Source organism: Hippocampus bargibanti, linkage group LG06 (genome assembly GCF_051943395.1).
Source record: "Hippocampus bargibanti isolate YZ-2025 linkage group LG06, ASM5194339v1, whole genome shotgun sequence".
In the NCBI taxonomy this organism is placed as follows: Eukaryota; Metazoa; Chordata; class Actinopteri; order Syngnathiformes; family Syngnathidae; genus Hippocampus; species Hippocampus bargibanti.
In genome coordinates this window covers 16,554,624-16,580,500 of record NC_142739.1, presented here as the reverse complement: position 1 = coordinate 16,580,500, position 25,877 = coordinate 16,554,624, and the positions used below count along the sequence as shown (strand labels likewise).

The following is a 25,877-nucleotide window of genomic DNA, read 5'->3' as shown; positions in this document are numbered from 1 at the left end:
ACAACACAGCCTTACTTGGATATGAAAAGATTCATTCATATCCTCAACATCTTGGCTAGAGATTATGTGTCCCCGGAACTGAAAGCAAGAATGAAGCCATTCTCGAAAATCTTTCCAGTTCCCATTTGTATATAATCCATTTAGCATAAACCTGAAAACTGATCGTGCAAAAATCTTACTGGAGATACTATCAATCAAATTTCAGTCGCACATAATTTACAGGCAACCTGCAGAAACATTTTAAAGAGTAAAAGGAGTGCAACATGTAAGTTCGGCGTTGCTCCCATGGCAATATTCTTGACAGATTCTTTGCAAGCATTGTAATTCAATTTCTATCGGGAGGGAACCTATGTGTATAGTGTACTGTGCATATACTGGATGCCACATGAACAGAAATGGGAAGGGGGGTGGTGTACTTTTTTCTTTGTCTACTATTGAGTTGCAATGTCTAGTAGTTTTATTCAACTAGTCCTATACTATTTTGTAACAGATTCTTTTATTACAGACAGCGGTGTTTTAATAATAATAATAATAATAATAATAATAATAATAATAATAATAATAATAATAATACATTTTATTTCAAGCCCCTTTCAAAGCGCTCAAGGACACGTCACAGTCACATAGCATAGCATAGATACAATAATAAATAAAATAAAATTATAAATAGAATACAATAAATAAAATACAATTATAAATAGAAACAAGAGATAGAGCGACACAGAAAATGCTATTTTAAATAGGTGGGTTTTGTCATGATCTGGTTGGCGACCAACGGGGGGCGCTGTCGGCCCCGCCTGCACCTGCTCAGGTGCTGGTCGTCCCGATCCGTGGCGGACTGCCACGTTCGGATTGGCGACCAACGGGTAGCGACGTCAGCCCTGCTTGCAGCCTCGCAGGTGTGGGTCGTTTTAATCAGTGACACTTAAAAGGAGTCCCGGCATGACCATCCGGTGTCGATTCATTGTTTGTTGCATGCTTTGTCTGCAATTGCATGCATTGTATGCTGTGCATGTGTTTGTTTAACCTTGGCGGACTTTTACACTTGGTTTTCTTTTGATACTTTTTTCTGTTCAGATCATTTTGATGTTTTACATTTTGTTCCTGCTGACCTTTATTTTAATACAATTTGTCAAAGAACCTCCTGCTCCCTCCTGCCTGCTTTTTGGGATCCGCACCCGCCATCACCACCTCGCAAAACGTGACAGAATGAACCGACCAACCATCGAATCCCGCAGGTACAACGGACCCGTCTCATTTCCACCCTGTGCCTGGCAATGCTACGCCCACGCCTCGACGAGTTTGAATTGCGTCACTCGACGAGCCGTAACGGCCACGTCAACGTCCGGCCGAGACCTCCTTCCAGGTGGCCGTCCAGGGTGACACTGGGTGTCTGGCAGTACACGCCCACGTCCAGCCACGCTGTCGTCGTGCATGACGATTTGAGTCGCATCCACGACGAGCCGCGCAACGTCCGCGGCAACGTCAGTCCGAGAACCCACTCACCGCTGGATCCTGGAGCGGCTCAGGACTGGTCTCGTTTTCCCCGGCGCCGGGCAGTTCACGCCCACGTCGGCGTCCGGCCGAGACCTGGTCCCATACTGCCGTCCGGGGTGCCACTCTGCGCCTGGCAGTTCGACGTCTGCGTTGAGCCATGCATCGTCGCGTGAACGTGCGAGAGGGATCGCACTCACACCCACGACGATCCGTGCCGCGTCTTCGTCCACCGCAGGCCGAGTCCCATTCCCATCAGGCCGCCGCCCGTCGTATGCTGGAGAGGCAGTGGTTGCCGTCTCCACCATTGTTCCGTGGCGAGTGGACCTTTTGAGAGACTGTTGGGACTTCTGGAAGCAGCCCGTTGAAGGGGGGGTACTGTCATGATCTGGTTGGCGACCAACGGGTGGCGCTGTCGGCCCCGCCTGCACCTGCACAGGTGTTGGTCGTCCCGCTCAGTGGCGGACTGCCACGTTCGGATTGGCGACCAACGGGTAGCGACGTCAGCCCTGCCTGCAGCCTCGCAGGTGCTGGTCGTTTTAATCAGTGACACTTAAAAGGAGTCCCGGCACGACCTTTCGGTGTCGGTTCATTGTTTGTTGCATGCTTTGTCTGCAATTGCATCCATTGTATGCTGTGCATGTGTTTGTTTAACCTTGGCGGACTTTTACACTTGGTTTTCTTTTGATACTTTTTCTGTTCAGATCATTTTGATGTTTTACATTTTGTTCCTGCTGACCTTTATTTTAATACAATTTGTCAAACAACCTCCTGCTCCCTCCTGCCTGCTTTTTGGGATCCGCACCCGCCATCACCACCTCGCAAAATGTGACAGGTTTTTAGATGGGATTTGTACGTGGGAAGCGAATTGATGTTACAAATGTTGGAAGTGAGTTCGAGTTTGGAGGCAGAGTAACTGAAAGCACTGTCCCCCATCGTGCTGAGACGGGCAGGGGGCACACAGGGGTGGAGGGAGGAAGATGATCTGAGGGAACAAGAAGGGATAGAAATTTGAAGGAGGTCAGACAGGTATGGGGTGGGGTATAAAGAAGAATTTTAAAGTTGATTCTATATTTAACCGGAGGACGGGGGTGGGTGGTGAAAGGATGAGGTTCTGGTGATGATCCGGGCTGAAGAATTCTAGTTGAAGTTTGTGGAGAAGTTTCTGAGGGACACCAAGCAGAAGTGAATTGCAATAGTCAATCAGGGAGGTGACAAGACTATGAACAAGGATAGCAGTGGTGTGAGGGTGGAAGTACACAGATCGGGTTATGTTGTTTATATGGTAGTGGAAAGATAGTGTGACACCCAGGCTTTTTTTGGTTGTTTAATTGACATGTTTGGTGTCCACTTCCACCTTTGCCAGAGTGACAGTCTGATGAAGGCGGAACACTGATGAAGGCGGAGTGCACATCAAAACATGTCAGGTAATTAAACAACCTAAAGCACCACTGTCTGTAATAAAATAATCCGTTACAAAATCGATAAGGAGACAGAATGAATTTAACACAACTAGTTCTATACTTCCTTTGCAGGCTGTTATATATTTTCTTTGTCCTTTCGTCACATACAAATATTCACCCTGAACTCCCCATGATAAATGCTGCAACAATATATATATATATATATATATTTTTTTTTTTTGCTTGAGTATGGAACACAGTCTCACAAATTTATTTTCTGATTTCCAATCCAATGCTGCCTCGCTCCCTGAGCTGGTTTCAAAAGAAACGTAGCGTGATGGACAGGAAGACTGTACTTCTCTCCTCTTAGCGTTTGGGCTTCCCCATACACAACTACAATGTAATCAGACCCACGCAGCTACAAACACTTGTCATTGTTCTCTAAATCTGTGTGTAAAGTGCAGATTTTGTCTCGGGATCTGTAATTATAAAATATTAAAATATTGTTATAAAATATCCCCACTGGTTCTCGTCATTGTGTGGCTGTCTTCAGACCTTTTCTTCTTCTCGTGTGAAAACCTGGTTTAAACTTGTCTGCACCAGCAACATCCATGTGAAATAAGCCAAAAATTATTTTAGTTTTGAAGTATGTTTGTATATTCACACCGGTACAACAATCTGGATAATTTAGTGCAGGGGTGTCAAATTTATTTTATTTGTTATTTTTTTGCGGGCCACATTGTATGTAGTGCCGGGTTCTTGTGACTGTAAAACCATCTAAGGAAGTCAAGAATTATGGTTTATTTTAACTATAGCTTGTTACTGTAATTGAGGTTTTCGTAAAAAAAAAGAAAATATAAATAGCTCTATTATGTATTACATACAAGAATTAGGAATTTTGATAAAAATTTTAGCAAGCATTAAAGAAGTTAAGATGCTTCATTTGCTTTCATGGGCCACATCAAATTATGTGGTGGGCCAGTGGGCCTTGAGGTTGACACCGGTGGTTTCGTGTGTCATTCCTCGATGCTTGTCAAATGTTTCAAACTCGGTCACACTCACGCCTTCCCAACTTAACTGCTTTCAATTTTTTTACACTAATACCTCAGATTAAGGGCAAAATCAATATAATTGCAGGTTTACATCATTTTGAAGAATCTTGCTACATCACACAAAAACATTTGACAGCATCTTGTTCGTGTTTCGGGTAGTGTCCGTTTGTCACTGTTATTTCAAGTTTGAATTGCATTTGAATACTTTATAACCAAGGATAAACATAAAGGGGTTGGTGTGTTCTCAAGTAATCAGCCAAAGTTGTTATTTGGTGCTCACTTTATCCCCAACACACAACCTTTATGAATTGTATTCCACTAGTGGACCAATGGCTTTTTTTGTTTGTTTTGCACCATGTCAAGCTTTAGCCGAAGTATATAATTTGACGGACTGCTGAAGCTGCAACTCAGCAACATAGCGATATCCGCCTCGCTGGCAGCTAACGTCTTATAATGAACGTTGCCATGAGCATGTAGCCAGCCTCTTCAAGCCAGTTGCCCCAACAGTTGTTTATAGGCTCATATGCAAGGAAATGTGAAATTATACATTATACAAAATTATATTGTCCATGGATATCAATGCCGTACGTCGCTCTTATTTTTAAGTTGGCCTTGAGAGGCATTAGTGGTGGCTCACTTGAGTTTAAATTGAGGAAATCTGACTGATTTTTTTGTGCGAAAAAGTGTGGTGACAGACATGAACTCTGCATTATTGCGGTTTCTATGCTTATTGTCCCCATTGAGACTGTGTCAAGATTTTTTTTTAACTTTGTTCCGTTACAATGAGATTACAAATACAGTAGACTGGTAATTTAAAACTGTTTTTCTCCTGCGTCAGTTTGTGTCAATATACAGATCGACAATTTTCCACCTCAGCTGAGGTCTGCACTCTCCAGTTCCTACCTGTCATCCCCAGAGTGTATTACTAGTTTTTGTTATTTCTTTCAGACTCCAGCTACCTTTTTTCCCTCTGAAATGGGGGCCCAAACCTATTTTGTTCTGTATTATGTGGAAGAAAGCCATGAACATTTTTTTTCCTCCTCTCTGTTTCAAGGCTAACTTGGCAGTGCAAGAGAATCGCCTGGCCATCGCTCATATTGACTTTCAGAAAGCTCAGGCTGAGCTGGATGCCAAGCAGTTGGAGCTGGATGTGGTACAGTGTGAGTATGAAAAGGCCATGATGGAGAAACAGGTAAATGACTTTATTTGAATCCTCAGAACAAAACGTCTACCAATCTCTTGACCTATGTGTCTCTCCTCACTCGCTTTCAGACACTGTTGGAGGATGCAGAGCGCTGTAGGTACAAGATGCAGACTGCCTCCAGTCTGATCAGTGGTTTAGCCGGCGAGAAGGAGAGATGGACTGAGCAGAGCAAAGAGTTTGCTGCTCAGACCAAACGTCTCGTTGGTTAGTTTCACAATGAGTTCATCAACATTTTTTTTAATCTAAACTTTCTTGTGACTGCTCCAACATTTACAATTAGCATTATTGCCTCACAGCAAGATGTGGGTTGGGTTTGATATATCCGTTCACAGTCCAAAAACATCCATCCATCCATTTTCCGCATCGCTTATTCCTCATTAGGGTCGCGGGGGGTGCTGTAGCCTATCTCAGCTGTCTTTGGGCACGAGGCGGGGGACACCCTGAATTGGTTGCCAGCCAATCGCAGGGCACACAAAGACATACAACTGTCACTCTCACACTCACACCTAGGGACAATTTACAGTGTTCAATCTGCCTACCATGCCATGTTTTTGGAATGTGGGAGGAAACCGGAGGACCCGTAGAAAACCCATGCAGGGAGGCCGGACCGGGACGCGAACCGGTGACCTCTGCACTGTGAAGCCGGTGTGCTAACCACTCGACTACCGGGCCGCCCAGTCCAAAAACATTTTCTCGTAAAATGGTGATCCCACTAATATATGCCAATTTTTCACTGGTGATTCACCCACATAGTCTTAACTGCTTCAATTTATAGATGTTATTGTTCAAACAAAAACAGTCATGAGTACTGTACACCCCCGCCGTCACTTTAAGACAGATAGATGTAATTTTTTCTCTTATCCTGAACAACAGAAATATTGAAGAAAATGGATGTATGTTTATACTGTCTGGCTTTTTGTTCTAGGCGACATACTGCTTGCAACGGCGTTCTTGTCTTATTCTGGTCCATTCAACCAGGAGTTTCGTAACCTACTACTCGATGACTGGCAAAATGAATTGAGGCAGCGTCAAATCCCATTTGGCAGCAATCTCAATCTGACCGAGCTGCTTATTGATGCGCCCACTGTCAGTGAGTGGAATCTCCAGGTCAGTAATCAAACTGTAATATGTTTGTGTGTTATTGTGGATTACAGGTAATGGGTTTGTTCAGTCAAAATATCGATTGCACGATGCAAAGGAACATGCCTTTTAATTCTTGATGTGATTATACAGTAGGAAAATATGTTTTGCTTTTTGGCTTAGCTCCTTCTTCACCACGACAGATCGGTACAAAGTCCGCATCACAGCAGACGCCGCACCGATCCGCCTGTCGACCTCTCGCTCCCTCACACCTTCATTCGTGAACAAGACTCCCAGATACTTAAACTCCTCCACTTGAGGCAAAATCTCCTCCCCGACCCGGAGAGGGCACTCCACACTTTTCTGACTGAGAACCATTGTCTCAGATTTGGAGGTGCTGATTGTCATCCCAGCCGCTTCACATTCGGCTGTGAAACGCTCAAGAGAGAGTTGGAGAGCTCCACTTGAAGGCCCCAACAGTACCACATCATCTGCAAAAATCAGAGATGCTATACTGAGGCCACCAAAACGGAAACCTTCAACGCTTCGGCTGCGCCTAGAAATTCTGTCCATAAAGGTTATGAACAGAATCGGTGACAAAGGGCAGCCTTGGTGGAGCCCAACCCTCACTGGAAACGATTCTGACTTACTGCCGGCAATGCGAACCAGACACTGACACCGGTCGTATAGGGACCGAACGGCCCATATCAGGCGCTCCTGTACCCATACTCCTGAAGCACCCTCCACAGAACTCCACTTTCCTCAAGTCCACAAAGCACATGTAGACTGGTTGGGCGAATTCCCATGCACCCTCGAGATCCCTGCTAAGGGTGTAGAGCTGGTCTACTGTTCCGCGGCCGGGACGAAAACCACACTGCTCCTCCTCAATCTGAGGCTCCACTTTCCGACGGACCCGCCCCTCTAGAACCCCTGAATAGACCTTTCCAGGGAGGCTGAGGAGTATGATCCCTCTGTAGTTGGAACACACCCTCCGGTCCCCCTTATTAAAAAGGGGGACCACCACCCCAGTCTGCCTATCCAGAGGCACTCTCCCCAATGACCACGCAATGCTGCAGAGGTGTGTCAGCCAAGACAGCACCACAAAATCTAGAGCCCTTAGAAACTCCAGACGGATCTCATCCACCCCCATGGCCTTGCCACCGAGGAGCTTTTTAACCACCTCTGTGACTTCAGCCACAGAGATCGGAGAGCCACCTCGGAGTCCCCAGACACTGCTTCCTCCAAGGAAGGCATGTTGGTAGAGTTGAGGAGATCTTCGAAGTACTTTGCCCACCGGTTCACGACGTCTGGAGTCGAGGTCAGCAGCGCCGCATCCACACTGTACACAGTGTTAGTGGTGCACTGCTTTCCCCTCCTGAGACACCGGATGGTGGACCAGAATTTCCTCAAAGCGGTCCGGAAGTCGGCTTCCATGGCCTCACCGAACTCTTCCCATGCCCGAGTTTTTTCCTCGGCGACCACCGAGGCTGCATTTCGCTTGGCTAATCGATACATGTCAGCTGTCTCAGGGGTCCCACGTGCCATATAGGCCCGATAGGACTCCTTCTTTAGCTTTACGGCATCCCTTACTACTGGTGTCCACCAGCAAGTACCGGGGTTGCCGCCACGACAGGCACCAACCACCTTACGGCCACAACTCGGATTTGCCGCCTCAGCAAGGGAGGTACGGAACATGGTCCATTTGGACTCAATGTCCCCCACCGCCCCCGGGACATGTATAAAGTTCTGCCGGAGGTGGGAATTGAAACTCCTTCTGACAGGGGATTCCGCCAGACGTTCCCAACAAACCCTCACAACACGTTTGGGTCTGCCAGGTGGGAATGGCATATTCCCCCACCAACGGAGCCTACTCACCACCAGGTGGTGATCAGTTGATAGCTCCGTCCCTCTCTTCACTCGAGTGTCCAAAACATGAGGCCGCAAATCCGATGATACAACTACAAAGTCAATCATCGAACTGCGACCAAGGGTGTCCTGGTGCTATGTGCATATATGAGACCCTTATGTTTGAATAAAGTGTTTGTTAGAGACAATCTGTGTTGAGCACAGAAGTCCAATAACAAAACACCACTCCTGTTCTGATCGGGGAGGGGGGGGTCGTTCCTCCCAATCACGCCCCTCCAGGTCTCAATGTCATGGCCCACATGAGCATTGAAATCGCCCAGCAGAACAAGGGAGTCCCCAGGGGGAGTGCTCTCCAGCACACCCCCTAAGGTCTCCAAAAAGGATGGGTACACTGAACTGCTGTTTGGGGCATATGCACAGACAACAGTCTGAACCCGTCCCCCCACCCGAAGGCGGAGGGAAGCAACCCTTTCGTCTACCGGGGTGAATCCCAATGTACAGGATGCGAGCCGGGGGGCAATAAGTATGCCAACACCTGCTCTACGCCTCTCACCGTGGGCCACTCCAGAGTGGAAGAGAGTCCAACCCCTCTCGAGAGGGCTGGTACCGTAACCCAGGCTGTGTGTGGAGGCAAGCCCAACTATGTCTAGTCGGAACTTTTCGACCTCATGCACCAGCTCGGGCTCCTTCCCTGTAAGAGAGGTGACGTTCCACGTCCCAAGAGCTAGCTTCTGCAGTCGAGGGTCGGACCGCCAGGGTCCCTGCCTTCTGGCCCAGACAACCTAGCTCCTAGGATCATTGGGACACACAAACCCCTCCACCACGGCAAGGTGACGATCTACATCCCAACCCTCACGAGCTATGTGTTGTGTCCGAAAGAACGAGATCCCGGATGCAAGCGGCCGAAATGAGCTTTCTCCGTAGGGTGTCCGGGCTCTCCCTTAGAGATAAGGTGAGAAGCTCGGTCATCCAAGAGGGGTCTAGCCGCTTCTCCTCCACATAGAGAGGAGCCAGATGAGGTGGCTTGGGCATCTGATTAGGATGCCCCCTGGATGCCTCGCTGGTGAGGTGTTCCGAGCATGCCCCACTGGCAGGAGACCCTGGGGACGACCCCGGACACGCTGGAGAGACTATGTCTCCCAGCTGCACTGGGAACACCTCGGGATCCGCCAGGACGAACTAGAAGAAGTGGCTGGGGAGAGGGAGATCTGGGCTTCCCGACTGAAGCTGGATGGATGGATGGATGGATGGATGGATGGATGGATGGATGGATGGATGGATGGATGGATGGATGGATGGATGGATGGATGGAAAATGTGCTTGTCACTCATCCTGTCTTTTTGCAGGGACTACCTAATGATGACCTGTCTATTCAGAATGGCATCATTGTCACCAAAGCTGCACGCTTCCCGCTCCTTATTGACCCTCAAACACAAGGAAAAACCTGGATTAAGAACAAAGAGGCCAGGAATGAGCTGCAGGTTGGTTTTTCAGATTTGAAAACCAATATTCAACCGATTTTTTGTTTTCTCTAGGAAGATGTTTCTTTCATGTATGATTTATTAACTCATGTACCGTATTTTGCGTTAAAATGCGTATTCAAAATATAAATCTGGAGTCGAAAATGCAATTTCTGGAGAAATTAAGTTTGCGTGATGAAAAGCAGAAATTAAAATGCAGTGGAATTAATGTTGTAGAATGTAAGTCTTTCTGTGACATTTTGAAAGAATAAAGCAAACTCCAAAATGTTGCAGTAGGATAATGGCAAATGTTGAACCTCTACGCCAGGGGTCCCCAAACTTTTTCCTGTGAGGGCCACATAACTTCAGTGATGGGGGGGCCGGTGTCAGTTTGTAACAGAAAAAGTGTGACGATCGTAGGGAGCTTAAAAAAATATATTTTCCAGAAAGCCACACATAACCAAATAACCCTTTCCAGGTTTGTCATGATGCTAAGAGAAATGTTAAATAATTTTGTGTTTTCTGGATTTTGGATGGGAGAAAGGTACGCATTTCTCCCCATCCAAAACAGTAGAGTTGGGCGACCACTAATTAACTCTGAGAAGGTGATTGCAACCACCTGGGAATGGCCAATTGCCGCTGGGACCCGATTGGCCAGAAGCTCAGGTGAAGCACCTTTAAAGCCAGACTGAGCGAGTCACTTCGAGGAGGAAGAAGAGGGACAAAGGACAAGCTGGAGAGCAGTGTTACCTGTGGTCTGCTGAAAGCTGATATCAACCACAACTTCAAATAAAGAGAACTCACAATACCCTTCCTGCATCTGGCTGCAACTTTTATCATCTTTCCACCTGCTTGCTGTGTCGCCGCACGACAATTGGTGGCAGCGGTGGGATCGTTTCACCCTGCATGAAGAAGGTGGGATCGTTACGCCTTGCTGAAGTGGAAAAGATAAGAGGAAGCCGAGAGGAAGAAGGTGGGACGAGTAAGAAGTTGTGTAGCACGGGCTAACCAAACTGGACTGAAGAGTTCTGAAGGGGATCAAGGAAACCAGAAGCTTGAGTTGCCCCAAGAAGATGCCGTTCTTCTTTTCCATGAGGCGTCTGACAGTTGCCAAGCCAAGGATGGAACTGAGCAGAGTGAGATGGAACCAGTGGTGAAGCCTAAGACTCAGACAAGAGGTGATGTTGATTGAACAGATCTAGAGATCAGATGCACCCAACAAGTAAGAATGGACATTTGACAGTTGATCTAGTCAACATTATCCTCTTCTGGGACCGCAGCCCCAGGGCGCTGACTCTCGAACATCCAGGCCAACGAACCTTCCTCCCGCACAAGAAACTCCCAAGTTGGGTTACCTAACATGCCCAACCTCCACAGTTTCATCATCTAAGACAAGCTGCAATCCCCATGGTTTCTGAACCCAGAATTCCAGAAAAAAACGGAAGATGCAGAACGTCAGGAGCTGGAAGAGGATCTCCAGCGAGAATAACGGCAAGAATTTATCAGGGAGAGATTGGCACCCTGGACAGAAGGTGTTAATATTGTTGAATATGGGATCAAGTAAGCTACTGGCAAAGTGGCAGGGCCCATACGCTGTGACGAGGAGAATAGGACCTGTCACATATGACATTCTCTGCCCTGACAACAAATGTTATTGCTGATTATTTGACAAGAATGTCTGAACTCTGAAGAGAGGGGGTGAATGATGTCATGATGCTAAGAGAAATGTTAAATAATTTTGTGTTTTCTGGATTTTGGATGGGAGAAAGGTACGCATTTCTCCCCATCCAAAACAGTAGAGTTGGCCGACCACTAATTAATTCTGAGAAGGTGATTGCAACCACCTGGGAATGGCCAATTGCCGCTGGGACCCGATTGGCCAGAAGCTCAGGTGAAGCACCTTTAAAGCCAGACTGAGCGAGTCACTTCGAGGAGGAAGAAGAGGGACAAAGGACAACCTAGAGAGCAGTGTTACCTGTGGTCTGCTGAAAGCTGATATCAACCACAACTTCAAATAAAGAGAACTCACAATACCCTTCCTGCATCTGGCTGCAACTTTTATCATCTTTCCACCTGCTTGCTGTGTCGCCGCACGACAAGGTTCTTTAGAGAAAAAAAGTCAGGAAACAAATAATAACACTATTAATGAAATAAATAATAACGAAATAACCCTCTCTGAGTTCTTCACATAAAAAAAAATCAGAAAATAAATAACACGATTTATGAAATAAATAATAACTAAATAACTCTCCCTGGGTTTTTCATAGAATAAAACAGCAAATAAATAACACTATTTATGAAATAAATAATAACTAAATAACTCTCTCTGGGTCTTCATGGAAAAAAGCCATGGAACATTAACTTTCTGTTGTGCCATGCACAATCTTAACAGATAAAAGTTCAGCTCAGTTGTCAGAGCAGAATCTCTCTGACACATGAGCAGTCTCTTAAAGGTATTGTGTTTCTTCCTTATAATCCTTTTGTAGGTTTCAGTAGGCTTGTAGACACCGCTGTTTGCAGCTCTTTCTCATCAACTTCCCTGTTAAAACCACAAAGGAAGCAGGTTGAGAAAGTGAACCAAGTGATACGGCACCTCCCCAGCACTACCATACATTTCACTACCTGCATGGCTGTAAAGATGGATTTTATCCCAGTAGATTTTATTATGATTATTTGTTTATGCTCAGAAAAGTCAAGTCAGAAAAGTGATCTTACCTATGTGTCTTCATCAGTGTCAACTGTGGGTCTGCATCTGGCTGGTGAGAAGTTGAATATCAGGTTCCATTCTAGTTACAGACAGTCTCAAGCACTGATGCAAATGTTCTTCTGTCAATCTTGATCTCATCGGAGATTTCAGCAGTTTCATGCGAGAAAAGCTTTTCTGCCAAAAACTGTGGACATTTTCATTGCATGTTTTTTGATGTTTGGATATGTGTCGTTTGGGAGGGCGGCATAGAAGTCAATGAGACTGTTGGGCTTGAATGCGTCTTTCAGAACATCACAGTACTGTAACTCAGGTCCAACTTCTTCATGGTTTGGTACACTTGGTCAAAAATATCCTCTCCCGTTGTAGTCCCTTTGAGACTTTGGAGGGGTGGCAGCTCCTCGCATATCCCAAAGTTTACGCTAACTCCACAAATAAAAATGAGCAGTTGCGCTGTGTGTTGCACGTCCGTGCTCTCATCCAGTGCTAATGAAAAAAAGTCAAATTCTTTCGTCTTCTGCTGCAGCTGGGCATATACATTAATCCCGATTTCTTCACCGCGTCTGGTGATTGTACTCGCCGACAGATTTACGGCATTATATGCATCTTTCTTCTTGGGACACAACTCCTCCGCGACAGCATCCATACATTTCTTAACAGACTCTCCGTCCATGAAAGGCTTACCGCTGCTTGCTATCAGTTTAACAACCCGAAAGCTGGTCCGAACGGATGCCTTCTTCAGCTGAGCTTGGCGTACAAATTTATTCTGCTGAGATAGTAGTCCACTTTTTCGCTTTGAGAGTTTGTCTGCTCGTATTTGGCCTTGCAAGCTATCATACTTGTCTTTGTGACGGGATTCATAGTGTCGGCGAATATTGTATTCTTTGAATACCGCCACCGCTTCTTGACAGATGAGACAGACATCCTTTTCTTTGCATTGAGCATAAAAATAATCGTTTGTCCACTGCAGGTTAAATACCCTGCATTCTGAATCAATTTTTCTCTTACCTAACCTTTACGCCATTATTCCGTTCTCTCTTTGACAGGAAGATTTACAAAAGAAAACAGGTCTGGGACCAAATAGAGCGCCAAACTGAGCGCACCTGAATGTACCACCGGACTCCCCTCCACTTCCTCATAGTCACTTTCTTGTGTCGCTTCGCATTGTGACCGACTTCTTTAGCGTTCTATTGTGAGCAGGCGTGTTTGTATTATTCAATCACGATTATAAACAACATGCATTGATGACATTGATTAAAATAGGAACAGATAATGATCGAAAACCGACCTTTGACTTGTAAAATGATGTTTTATTTTTCTGAAGGCCAAATAGAAAAAACATCTGATAGCACCTCTGGTATTGTTCAGGGGGCCGGGCCAAATGTGCTGACTGGCCGGATACGGACCCGCGGTCCGTAGTTTGGTGACTACTGCTCTACGCCATTTTCTGTATTGTTCCGTGTGTTGATGGTGTTCTGAAAGGCGCTTGTAAATTAAATGTATTATTATTATTATTATTATTCTTTTCCTTTCGGCTTTTCCCCTCAGGGGTCGCCACAGCGAATCAATGTCCTCCATCTATCCCGGTTTTGTGCATCCTCTTCTCTCACACCAGCTACCTTCATGTCCTCTTTGACCACATCCATGAACCTCCTCTTCGGCCTTCCTCTCGGTCTCCTGCCTGGCAGTTCAAGACTCAGCATCCTTCTCCCGATATAGTCACTCTCTCTCCTCTGGACATGTCCAAACCATCTCAGTCTGGCCTCTCTGACTTTCTCTCCAAAGCCTCTAATATGAGTTGTCCCTCTAATGTACTCATTCCTGATCCTATCCAACCTGGTCACTCCCAAAGAAAACCTCAACATCTTCAGCTCTGCTACCTCCAGCTCTGCTTCCTGTCTTTTCTTCAGTGCAACTGTCTCCAGTCCAAACATCATGGCTGGTCTCACCACGGTTTTATACACTTTTCCTTTCATCCTAGCTGAAACCCTTCTATCACACATCACACATCACACCTGACATTTTTCTCCAGCCGCTCCAGCCTGCCTGGACACGCTTCTTCACCTCTTTTCCACACTCTCCATTGCTCTGGACAGTTGACCCCAAGTACTTAAAATCCTCCACCTTATTTATCTCTTCCCCCTGTAGCATCACTCTTGCACTTGGATCCCTCTCATTCACACACATATATTCCGTCTTGCTGCGACTGATCTTCATTCCTCTCCTTTCCAGGGCATATCTCCACATCTCTAGTTTCTCCACCCCCTGTTCCCCGTTCTCGCTACAGATCACAATGTCATCTGCAAACATCATGGTCCAAGGAGGTTCTTGTCTAACATCGTCTGTCAGCCTGTCCATCACCATAGCAAACAAGAAGGGGCTCAGAGCTGACCCCTGGTGGAGTCCCACCTCCACCTTGAATTCCTCAGTCATACCGACAGCACACCTCACAACTGTCTTACAGTCATGATACATGTCTTGCACCGCTCTGACATACTTTTCCGTCACTCCAGACTTCCTCATGCAATGCCACAGCTCTTCTCTGGGCACCCTGTCATACGCGTTCTCCAGATCTACAAAGACACAATGCAATTCCTTCTGACCTTCTCTGTACTTCTCTATCAGCATTCTTAAAGCAAACACTGCATCTGTCGTACTCTTTTTTTTTGGCATGAAGCCATACTGCTGCTCACAAATGTTCTTCTGCTCTTAGTCTAGCTTCAACTACTCTTTCCCAGAGTTTCATTGTATGGCTCATCAACTTTATTCCTCTGTAATTAGTAAAACTCAGTTCTCGGGATGTTCTGTATGACTTCATCAAAGTCCAACCAAAATTTCTCCTTCTCCGCCAGCTTGCATCCTACTTGTGGGGCATACCCACAAACAACATTGAACATCACACCTTCAATTTCTAGCTTCAGACTCATCATTCTATCTGATACTCTTTTTACTTCTAAGACATTCCTAACAAACTCCTCTTTTAAGATAACCCCAACTCCATTTCTCTTTCTGTCTTCACCATGATAGAACAACTTAAACCCTGACCCTACGCTTCTAGCCTTGCTCCCTTTCCACCTGGTCTCCTGGACACACAGTATGTCTACCTTCCTTCTCTGCATCATGTCAACCAGCTCTCTACCTTTACCTGTCATTGTTCCTACATTCAAAGTTCCTACTCTTAGTTGTATACTCCTGGCGTTCCATTTCTCTCTTTTCCTCCGAGCACACCTCCCTCCTCTCCTTCTTCGACCAACAGTAGTCCATTTTCCACTGGCACCCTGACGGTCAACAGTACCAATGGCAGCCGTTGTTAACCCGGGCCTCGTCCGATCCGGTATGGCAGGGGTCGGGAACCTATGGCTCGCGAGCCATATATGGACTTTTGATGATTGCATATGGCTCGCCGATAAAACTAAATACATATTTTCGTTTTTTCGCCGTTCATTTCCCGTTGGGGCTGCAGTTGGCGGAAAGCGCAATTTTGATTGGATGTCACTGACCTAGGTTGGACGAAAGCGCCATTTTGATTGGATGATAGTGGCCGTCATGTTGAAACAGGTAAACGCCCCTTTACATGAGCCCAACTAGTGCACTTCAGCGTTAATGCACCGGAGCATTAGAGGAGAGAGAGATTCTAATTTGCAATGAAACAACACCATCGATGAAACAGTTGAATGTCCGTGACATTTTAACAAGCCCCATGTTAATGTTAGCATCACCATACTTCTGCGAGAAGTCGATTGCAGATAGCAAGTGTGGAAGCTTATGAGCCGTGTGCAGGCTAGCTAGCAGTAACTTCGCCTCCTGACCGGCAAATTGAATTTCATTCCGATCGTTTGCCTGGATTTTTACCAATCACGAGGAACGGAAAACCATTCATGTTAACGGTGAGTACTATCACAAAGTTATTTTAAATCATACATTCTGATATTTTGTTGAAAAGTGCCGGCGCGTGCGCGCGTGTGTGTGTGTGCACGCGCGCACGCGAGCGTTTGTATGTGCGCGTGCATGCGTGTGGCACTCACTGAAAAAAATTTCTAAATATTTTACTTTTATGGCTCTCTTAGTCAAAAAGGATCCCGACCCCTGCGGTATGGGATTCATAGGTTTGATTTGTATATTATTATTATTATCGCTCTCCCGTGGATGCTCCTCGATGCTCAGTCCTTGCACATCAATGTGCATTTGAAACAAGTGAGATGCTCCTTAATATGGCGTGTTGTGCGACGAGACAGCCAGCAGGTGCAAAGATGATAAAAGTTCACTCAGCCAGATCCAGGTAGGATATTTTCAGTTTTCTTTATTTGAAGTTATGGTGGATATCAGTTTTCGGCAGACCACAGGTAACACTGCTCTCCAAGCTGTCCTTTCTCCCTCTTCTTCCCCCTCGAAGTGACATCCTCAATCTGGTTTTAAAGGTGGTTCACCTGAGCTTCTGGCCAATCAGGTCCTAACGGCAAATGGCCATTCCCAGATGGTTGCAATCACCTTCTCAGAGACAATTAGTGGTCGCCCGACTCTACTGTTTTGGATGGGGAGAAATGGGAACCTTTCTCCCATCCAAAATCCAGAAAACATGAAATTATTTAACATTTCTTTTGGCATCATGACATGGCGACATGAGAACAATTTATCAGTCGCATTCAATGTTTTGATGAGCGAGGAGCTCGAAGTGTTGCAATTAAGAGACATGAAATGCCTGTATTTTTTTTTTTTTTGTTCGTTTTTGTTTTGTTGAAAGGAGAGTGGTCAAGGGGCGTGTGGCCATGGTAACACAGAACTTTTAAAAACGTAGTGGTAGTGAGTCAGTGACGTGCAGTCAGTGGAGGCAGGTGAGGCAGTGCCTCACCTGTCACCATGGAAAGCTGTCATGGAAATATCAAATTAAAAAATAAATTAAACAGTTAGATGTATTTAGTGATTTGTACTTTAAAGTTCTTGTCCATTTAACTTCACCGTTTTAGAATTGTTTTCAAAATCGCTGAATTTTCACATTTACCGTTCAAATACTAAGTAGAGACGAGCGGTGACGTCATTGATGACGTCAGTGCCTCACCAGCCATGAACCTGACCGCACGTCACTGTAGTGAGTGCAGTGCTTGATACGCACTAGGGTTATCAGAAAAATGTTTGTTGGAGGCACTTTAGCTTTATGTTTTACTGCTTAATGCTTCAGGAGTACTGTAGTACAGCTGTTCCTTCCTAATTGGCCCTGTCTTTGTGCTGAATTCATGCAGTGTTCATTCAATTACAAGACTCAATTTACTGAAGTCACAGTGAGCCGTCTTTCAATTAATGTCAATCCCTCGCCTAATTTCTCCTAATGCACCAAGTTACACAACCCAAAGAGATGCCCTAACTCCAGTAAACGACGAGTTTGGCTTTTTGTATTGAAGGGTTAGAATTTATGACAAAATATCTTCTTATTTTTTCAGATCACCTCCCTGAATCATAAATATTTCAAAACCCACCTCGAAGACAGTTTGTCTCTTGGCCAACCCCTCTTGATTGAGAATGTAGGGGAAGAGTTGGACCCTGCCCTCGATAACATTCTCGAGAAAAACTTCATCAAGACTGGATCAACTCACAAGGTACAGTAATTACTGGAATTTGGTACAAAATAATTTGCATATAACAAATGAATCCACCCCAACAAGTGCATTATGGATAAAGTACAAAAAAGATCGGGGGTCGTGTGCCTTGTGCGAAATCAACTGATAAGGAAATTCCACAGCCAACTCTTTATGGTATTATATAGCATCTTTTCGTTCACAAAGGTCCAGTGAAGTGATTCCATAACCAAATGCTGGTTTCTTTGGACTGTGGATTCACTGTGGAGATGATACTGCAATGATGTCACATAAATGAGCTTCTATTAGACAGCTACTGAGAGTGTGTTTACACATCACCCTATTTACCAAGTGACACAATAGAGTAGAAGGTCACCTTCGGAAAGGACGATCTCATTCACTCACAATGACAGAGCACCAGAAGTGCCTTGCCGTCCACCGTCTTGCTCAAGGATTCTTCACGTTGTGGGGGAGTTGGAACTGGAACTAAAAACTTTTCATTTGACAGATTAATGAGTTTAGTCTCACGTACAAAGCAGTACGATACAGGCAGTTTAAGACATTCTGTCTTCCATTCCAGGTAAAAATTGGGGACAAAGAAGTGGATGTTATGAAGGGCTTCAGACTGTATATAACCACCAAACTGCCAAACCCTGCTTACACCCCTGAGATCAGTGCCCGTACCTCCATCATTGACTTTACTGTTACAATGAGAGGACTGGAGGACCAACTTCTAGGCCGAGTCATTCTAAAAGAAAAACAGGTAATATTTCTCTTCGTGCACTCACACAGACAGCTCAGATTTTTCCATTATCGTGGAGCGGTTCAATTTGGCTTGGTGTGTATTTTCTCATTTTAAATATCACCGTTTCACTCATGTCATTTATGTGACAGAATTTTTTTTTTCATTGCGTGTCAACAAATAGCAGGTTCTCTGGATTGTCTGTCCACCTGTTTTCTGATTTTGTTCATATGACATTATCAAGATGAGCTATTGATTGGTCTTGATACGAAAGCAACTGTAAAGTAATTTTCAGTTGACAGCAAGTGTCAAAATGCCCTGCCCGAGCCGCATAAAAAGGGGTGGATTTTTCTGCCTAATTCATAATCTTTAAATACAATATTCATCATAATTCAATATAGTGGGGCCGCAAGGAAGATATTGTCACGAAATTGTTTGCCCTGACTACCTTTAAAGCTGCTAAGTAAGTGTTTTATGCGATCAGGAACTGGAGAAGGAGAGGACAGATCTCCTCGAGGATGTTGCTTCCAACAAGCGGAAGATGAAGGAGCTGGAAGATAGCCTCCTCTGCCGACTGACGAGCACACAGGAAAGGAGATCTAATCCATGTCAACATAGAATGGGCAACAATTGAAAAGCCATGGGAGAATGTAAACAAGAAAATTAAAACAAAACATGATTTACAGCAACAATTAATGCCATTTTTTGTGTGTTAACAATAGAGCAGCAGAAAAATTGTGAAGAATGGCAAAAAAATTACTGCAAACATTTTCTATTTACATTTTTGGTACTCCACCCATTTTTTGCAATGTTGATGAGGTTGCTCAATGAAAAAGTAGATGTTCCTTTTTGAGTACCATTCATGGTGTGCTCCAAGAGCAATTCTATGTTGACACTTTCATTTCCTGACTAACTCTCAGAAATACTACATTTCTATTTGTAGGGCTCACTCGTGGATGATGAAAGTCTGATTGCTGTTCTTGCCAACACCAAGTGCACAGCTGAAGAAGTCAATCAGAAACTACAGATTGCAGCTGACACTGAGGTTCAAATCAATGCTGCCAGGGAGGAGTATCGACCTGGTAGGTCATAGCAGAGTTGAAGTCCTTTGGGGCATTGTTTCCCCTTATCATGGAATATGTTACAGCCAATTTCCGTTCATTCATTCTCTATGCCCTAAAGGCCAAGAGGACACTTTCTACACCAGTGAGGGGTCAAATAGGTGGCTATAGAATATCTCAGGTGGCTAAAGCCAAAAGAGTACCAGTATACTGCTTATCAGTCAACAACAGGGATGGCAGTCATCAAGTCAATCAATTCACACCTACAGGCATTTTTTGTCTTCAAAGTGGGAATTAAAATCTTGTGAGGCAACAGCACAAAGCACCAGACCAGTGGTTTGGCAAACCACAAAAATACATTAACTCTTGGGGATCTACTTTCCAAGAAAGTGCATATGTCCTTGGGCAGAAAAAAAATGATTCATCTTCATTTTGTGCTGATGCTGTTTGGGATTTTGGGAGACTGCGTGCGGTGTGACACACTTGGTGTTTCAGTGGGCTACGGACATTTGCTTTTACACGCCTCTGACAATTTGGTGATTGGAAGTAGAATAAATGTTCCGCCTGCTGAGGCAGATCTAAATTTTGGCGCGTGTGGTGTGGTGTTAAGCTCAACTGATATGTAATATGAAAAGTCATTGTTTTTCATTATGAAGCTGAGCAACATCATAGAAAAATAAATTAACTCATTCACTGATTGACGATGTGCAAAAATGTGTCCACTCCAGTGCCAGGGTTTTTGTCATTTTCACTCAAATATCAGGACCCATAGAATATTGAGTTTTTGGACTACATAAGCATTCACGACAGCGTTAGAAACCTTAGTCAGAAAAAAGAAGTTAATTCCTAAATAATATAAGTCTGGAGTTACATGAGTTTGAAATGAGGGTGCCTGTCCAAAACATATACATATATATATATATAGATATAGATATATAAACATATTGGTTTATATAGCACTTCAACAACAGCTGAAGTTGGAACTAAGCGCTAACATGGAAAAAAGAAAAATTCTGCTACCTTGTATAAAAGAAAAAAATATTGCCAGAGGCCATGGACAGCACGTTATCAGCACCCAAGCATTAAAAACCAAAACCCAAACAAATTCGGGAATGGTGCTCCACGTCACACTTTTCAATTCCCGAATAAATTCAGGGATGGCAGCGAATGAGTTAATGCACTGTTAATATGATTATTATTAAATGTAAATTTCTCCACTGTGAGACTAATAAAGGCAAATCCAATCCAATCCAATCCAATTATTGTCTTCCATATACTTTCAAAATCACCCCACTTGCAGCTACGAATGCAGATGGAGGTTGGGCCCAGATCGACGCAAATGATTGAGGTTGAAGGCAATCTCTGATCTGTGATCACCCGTTCAATTGAGCATGATCTGGAAGTGGAGATAAACATGCTTGACTTCACGAAGTCAGCTTTTGCTTGCACTATGGAGACTGCGTTTCTCCTATGATGAATTTTAAATGAGAGGAGCCGCTTCCATTGGCTGAAAAGCAAGTCAGCTGTTGTCATTGATGCCTATTTGACTGTGAGAATATAACAAAAGAAAATAAACTCCAATGCCTACAGAAAGAAACATTTTGTGTTTCACTTGCACCTGTCACCAAAATGGTTCCATTGTCATTAGATGCAATAATTTGTTGCAAACACAGATGAATTAGTCACCACTCATTAAACCAGAAGCTACCATTTATGTTATCATTATTTAGCATGAGATGGCATTTTCCAGTGTTCGAGTGGTCATCACCCAACCCATAAGTGGGGGGTTCAGCCCACTGTCATTGTGACCTTGCCAAAGTGTACTTGAGCAAGATCCTGAGCTTCCAATTGCATTAGGTGAATGAGGAAACATGGTTAAAGCGCTTTGAAATGGAGAAAAGACATTGAACATCATGTCATTATTACTTCTCTGTCTATTCACAGTGGCCACCAGGGGAAGCATCTTGTATTTCCTTATCACAGAAATGAGCATGGTTAATGTAATGTATCAGACTTCACTGAGACAATTCCTGGGTCTCTTTGACCTTTCTCTGGCTCGGTGAGAACCCTCAAATTCTTGATTGTTACCTCCTGTTAACTAATTGATTAGTTCCTGTTCCTTTGTCCAATTGGAAATGTTGATCATTCTGTAGTTTAGCAGTTTTTGGCTTTCTGTTTTTATGGTGTGGTTCCAGTCCTGTCTTTGTTTACCCAGAATATGGTTTTATTTACAAACTCATTAAAGGACTGGTTTGCTACAGTACATTGCCACTGGCTATTCTGCACTTTTTTCCAAGATGCACCGTCTAAGACGTCTTGTATAACACTTTTGAAAGTGTACTTTCCAAAAACAGCACGATTGCACATTAGTTACGAATGTAGTGTTTTTTTTTTTCTGAAATGACATTTGTAATCTTCGACCGCAACTAAAACTTGGGAGTTTTTTTTTTTTAATCAGTACATTTTAAACATTGTTAGTCACCCTCTTAGGAGAGGGTTGGTGGATTTGTCTTTAAGATGGCCATTGCCAAGACATCTTTGAAGAAAAAATAATTGTAATACTACACAGCTGGCAAATTACAATCTGCCTGCTTTAAATTCTGTGTCACTGGCAGGCGATTTTACTCGAATCATAGGCTGGTTTACAGAATTTCCCAAGGATTAACTTTTTAATTTAAGTACATGCAGACTTGATAGTTCCTGAAGAAAAATCACAGATTTTTCTAATGACCTCATGTTTTTTTCTCCTTTGATTTGTTGACGGCCTGATTGTTAACTTTGCTAGAGATTTGACTGACTGTTTGTTAACTTTGTTATTTGGACAATCTTAAGGTCTCAGGATTCCATGTCATAATCGAACGATCAAGTGATGTTATGCAAATACAGTAAAGTCTCGTTATATCGATATTCAAGGGAGTCCGAAAAAATATCGATATAACCGGGACTATCGATATATCCGACCCTGTTTGCATGTAATTTTCTCCGCGCGTGCATAGAAATAGTATCGATATAACCGGGACTATCGATATATCCGATATCGATATAACGAGACTTTACTGTACTGTATTATGCATGAGTTGTAGTATGACATCATAATCGTATTGACAATAATCACCCTGATTTTATATTTTATTGTATGGTATAGGTCCTCCAAAAGTCCCATCACCAGCAAGCGTATTGCCAACATTATTGATTTCATGACCTTCAAAGTGTACAAGTATGCGGCACGGGGCTTGTATGAGAAGCACAAGTTTCTATTTACTCTGCTCTTGACCCTGAAAATCGACATGCAATGCAGCAGAGTCAAACATGAGGAGTTTCATACACTTATTAAAGGTGAATAATAAACACTGTATACCAGAAAATCACTTTCCATTAAATATGCATGTTTTTCTTCGTGAAAGTTTGTTCGCAAAGAAAAAAATCATGTATGTTATGTTCAGTGGACATACTATAAATATATATCGAGAACGGTTTGCTTTTAACTGAAAATCTCGAGAAAGCTCTGCAATTTTAACTCTTCATCTATGAGAGAGCAGCATCAAAATGCCACTCTTTGTCAACCTGTTCTGTCGTAATCAAGGGAGAGCTCATCAGAACCGCATCAACAATGATGAACCACAAAGCTGTTGTTTTCATCGTGTACTTAATGCTTGTGTGCCATCTTTAGCAGAGCTAAGTGACTTACCCTTTTTGAAGGCATGATAAGGTATATTTTTGCTTTGACCTGTGAGCCAAAATCACTATATGGGTGGCATTGAACTCAACTCAGGTCATTGCACAGGAGAAAAAAAAGTTTGACATTGTGAAGCAATATCAAAAAACTTTATCTATAAGGAAATTTACATAGTCTCTATTTAAAGCTGTATAATATGTCCTATAAATTTGCTCTCTTAATCCGAATGCATAATGAGAACCGCTATAGACAGTTTAACAAATAAAATTGTTTTTACGTTATCACACTTTGAGGAACTGTGATGTTTAATCCAAATCGTGCACCAATATTTGTTGGTAGACGATGTAACAATATAAGTATAACAATATATATTCTTTATCCTCTGCAAAACCAACTAATAATTTGACAATTTACTGACTTACACTTACACTTACACTTACAGGAGCCGGGCAGGCAGCATCACAGAACTAGTTTGGCCACACAGATCTGTAAGCCAGCTAAAGATTGAATAAAGGCTTGTAAGCAAAGGTGTAGACAACAATACTGGTGATCCAGTATGAAAAAAAAACATGGCGAAATTGAGGCACGGTGCTAAGCAAGGTCAAATTACAAGGTACAAAAATCATCAAAATGTCTGTTAAAGCAAAAGCAAGTCTCGCATCACCGAAGCCGGTCTCCCATCACTTGGGTAACTTGGCTCCAAAACCCGAATCTTGCAGGAAAAAAGATCAATCAGGCTGGACATTAGACTGCCAGTTGGCGAAAAGGGCACCTTGGGCAGCAAGGTATTCGTGTTGCTTCAATGGCTTCAAGTATAATGTTTGTAGAAGAGTAACTGCATGCTCTATAGCTCTACTAGCAATCTAGTTTGTGGATAGATTAAACCAAATTGGAGTTGTTGGGGAAGAGCACAAAAAGCACATCAGATTACCATTAAAATCTCAATCCAACGTGCATGTGGAGGGGTTATCATAGTTCAGAACTGTTATGTCACCTCCCATCAACGGGACAACTGATTACAAATTCAACTAGAGTTTTCTTCAGAAAACTAATTAAAGATTAAAAGAAGATGGCAATCGTGATGAAACAAGACAAAGCCCCACAGAACAGAACTAAGTCAAATTGTAATGGCTTCAATAAAATACTACAAAGCACATGTGTCAAAATCCAGTCCTTGAGGGTTATTATCCTCCATGTTTTCCATCTCTTGTTGCTGTAACACACCTGTTTGACATGATCAGGATCACTATCAGAATAATTGAAGTTTAAAAGTCAATGGCAATCGTGATGGAACAAGACAAAGCCCCCATGTTTTACATTGTACGACATACTATCGCAACATTCACATGTTGACTATAAAGCCATCTCAATTCGCACAGCACTGACGTGATCACCGGCAGCCAGTGATGGATAAGCACTTGTGTCATACGTAACTAATTGACATGAGTGGGTGTGCCTTACTCAGCTTCTGTCAAACCGATTCACCGAACCCCTTAGCGTTTGATCGAACCCAGATTAAGAACCACTGGTCTAAAGTCAGCAATTTATGTATTACTCATTTGACTACAAGTGCTTGAATGTCTGCAATTACACCACTATGACAGAATACATTGTTGTGACTCGGTGTAACACTCAGGAGGTGCATCGCTGGACCTCAAGGTGTGCCCTCCAAAGCCAGCAAAGTGGATACTTGACATGACCTGGCTCAATCTGGTGGCACTCAACAAACACTGGAAGTTCTCTGATGTACTGGATCAGGTACAACACATACGTCAATAATGTTATTTGTTCTTCGAAACACATCAAAGTCAAATTAAATGCCAGCTTCGTGAACATCATGGGATAATGTTTCCGTCCAAACACAGATCCACACATTGATCGGTTACTGACAGCCAGCTCGCTCCCATATGGCATGAGAAAGTCAGTACCCTGTAAAATTAGTTCAGTTCTGAGAAACTTCAATTAGTTTTTGAAAAGCCAGTGAGCACACAAACACTTGCACAGACACGTGTGCGCGCACATGCACACACACACACACACGCAGGCACACGCGCACACACACACACACACACACACACACACACACACACACGCACGCACGCACGCACGCACACACACACACACACACACACACACACACACACACACACGCACGCACACGCGCACACACACACACACACACACACACACACACACGGATGTACTCCTTGCTTGATAATTAACATGAAGCGGTGGATTAGTAGTTCTTTGTTTAATGAAATTAGCCTCCAAGATTGTGCTGTCTGTCCTCTCCAGAGACAAAGTGGAACAGAAAATCCAAACTATCTAGGCCCTGTCTCACTCAAACTTCAAACACAAATCAATACATTGGCTTTCCTTGGTTGTGTTGGACACATCAGTCCATCAATCATCCTCTGGACAGCAGTGTCAGCCAATCGGTGTTCACAACTTACTTACCATATCACATGCACAAAAAAACTGTTTGTTTGTGCTGCACCTGCTTTTAATGTACGAAATGGTAGGTATGTACAGGTATGAGCCTCCCTCTACAAAACAATCATAAAG

General features: G+C 43.8%; 1 protein-coding gene across 1 annotated transcript in view; it reads left to right on the top strand.

Annotated features, from left to right (window-relative positions):
• dnah5 (dynein, axonemal, heavy chain 5) overlaps positions 1-25,877 on the top strand; it is a 152,815-nt gene that overhangs the window by 107,593 nt on the left and 19,345 nt on the right. The window contains exons 68-78 of the mRNA XM_088997780.1: positions 5,004-5,141; positions 5,222-5,357; positions 6,079-6,260; positions 9,446-9,580; positions 17,699-17,854; positions 18,414-18,596; positions 19,060-19,165; positions 19,520-19,657; positions 21,581-21,695; positions 22,782-22,972; positions 24,949-25,070. Of these exons, the coding sequence (XP_088853906.1) occupies positions 5,004-5,141; positions 5,222-5,357; positions 6,079-6,260; positions 9,446-9,580; positions 17,699-17,854; positions 18,414-18,596; positions 19,060-19,165; positions 19,520-19,657; positions 21,581-21,695; positions 22,782-22,972; positions 24,949-25,070 (1,602 nt within the window). The remainder of the gene's footprint in view (positions 1-5,003; positions 5,142-5,221; positions 5,358-6,078; positions 6,261-9,445; positions 9,581-17,698; positions 17,855-18,413; positions 18,597-19,059; positions 19,166-19,519; positions 19,658-21,580; positions 21,696-22,781; positions 22,973-24,948; positions 25,071-25,877) is intronic.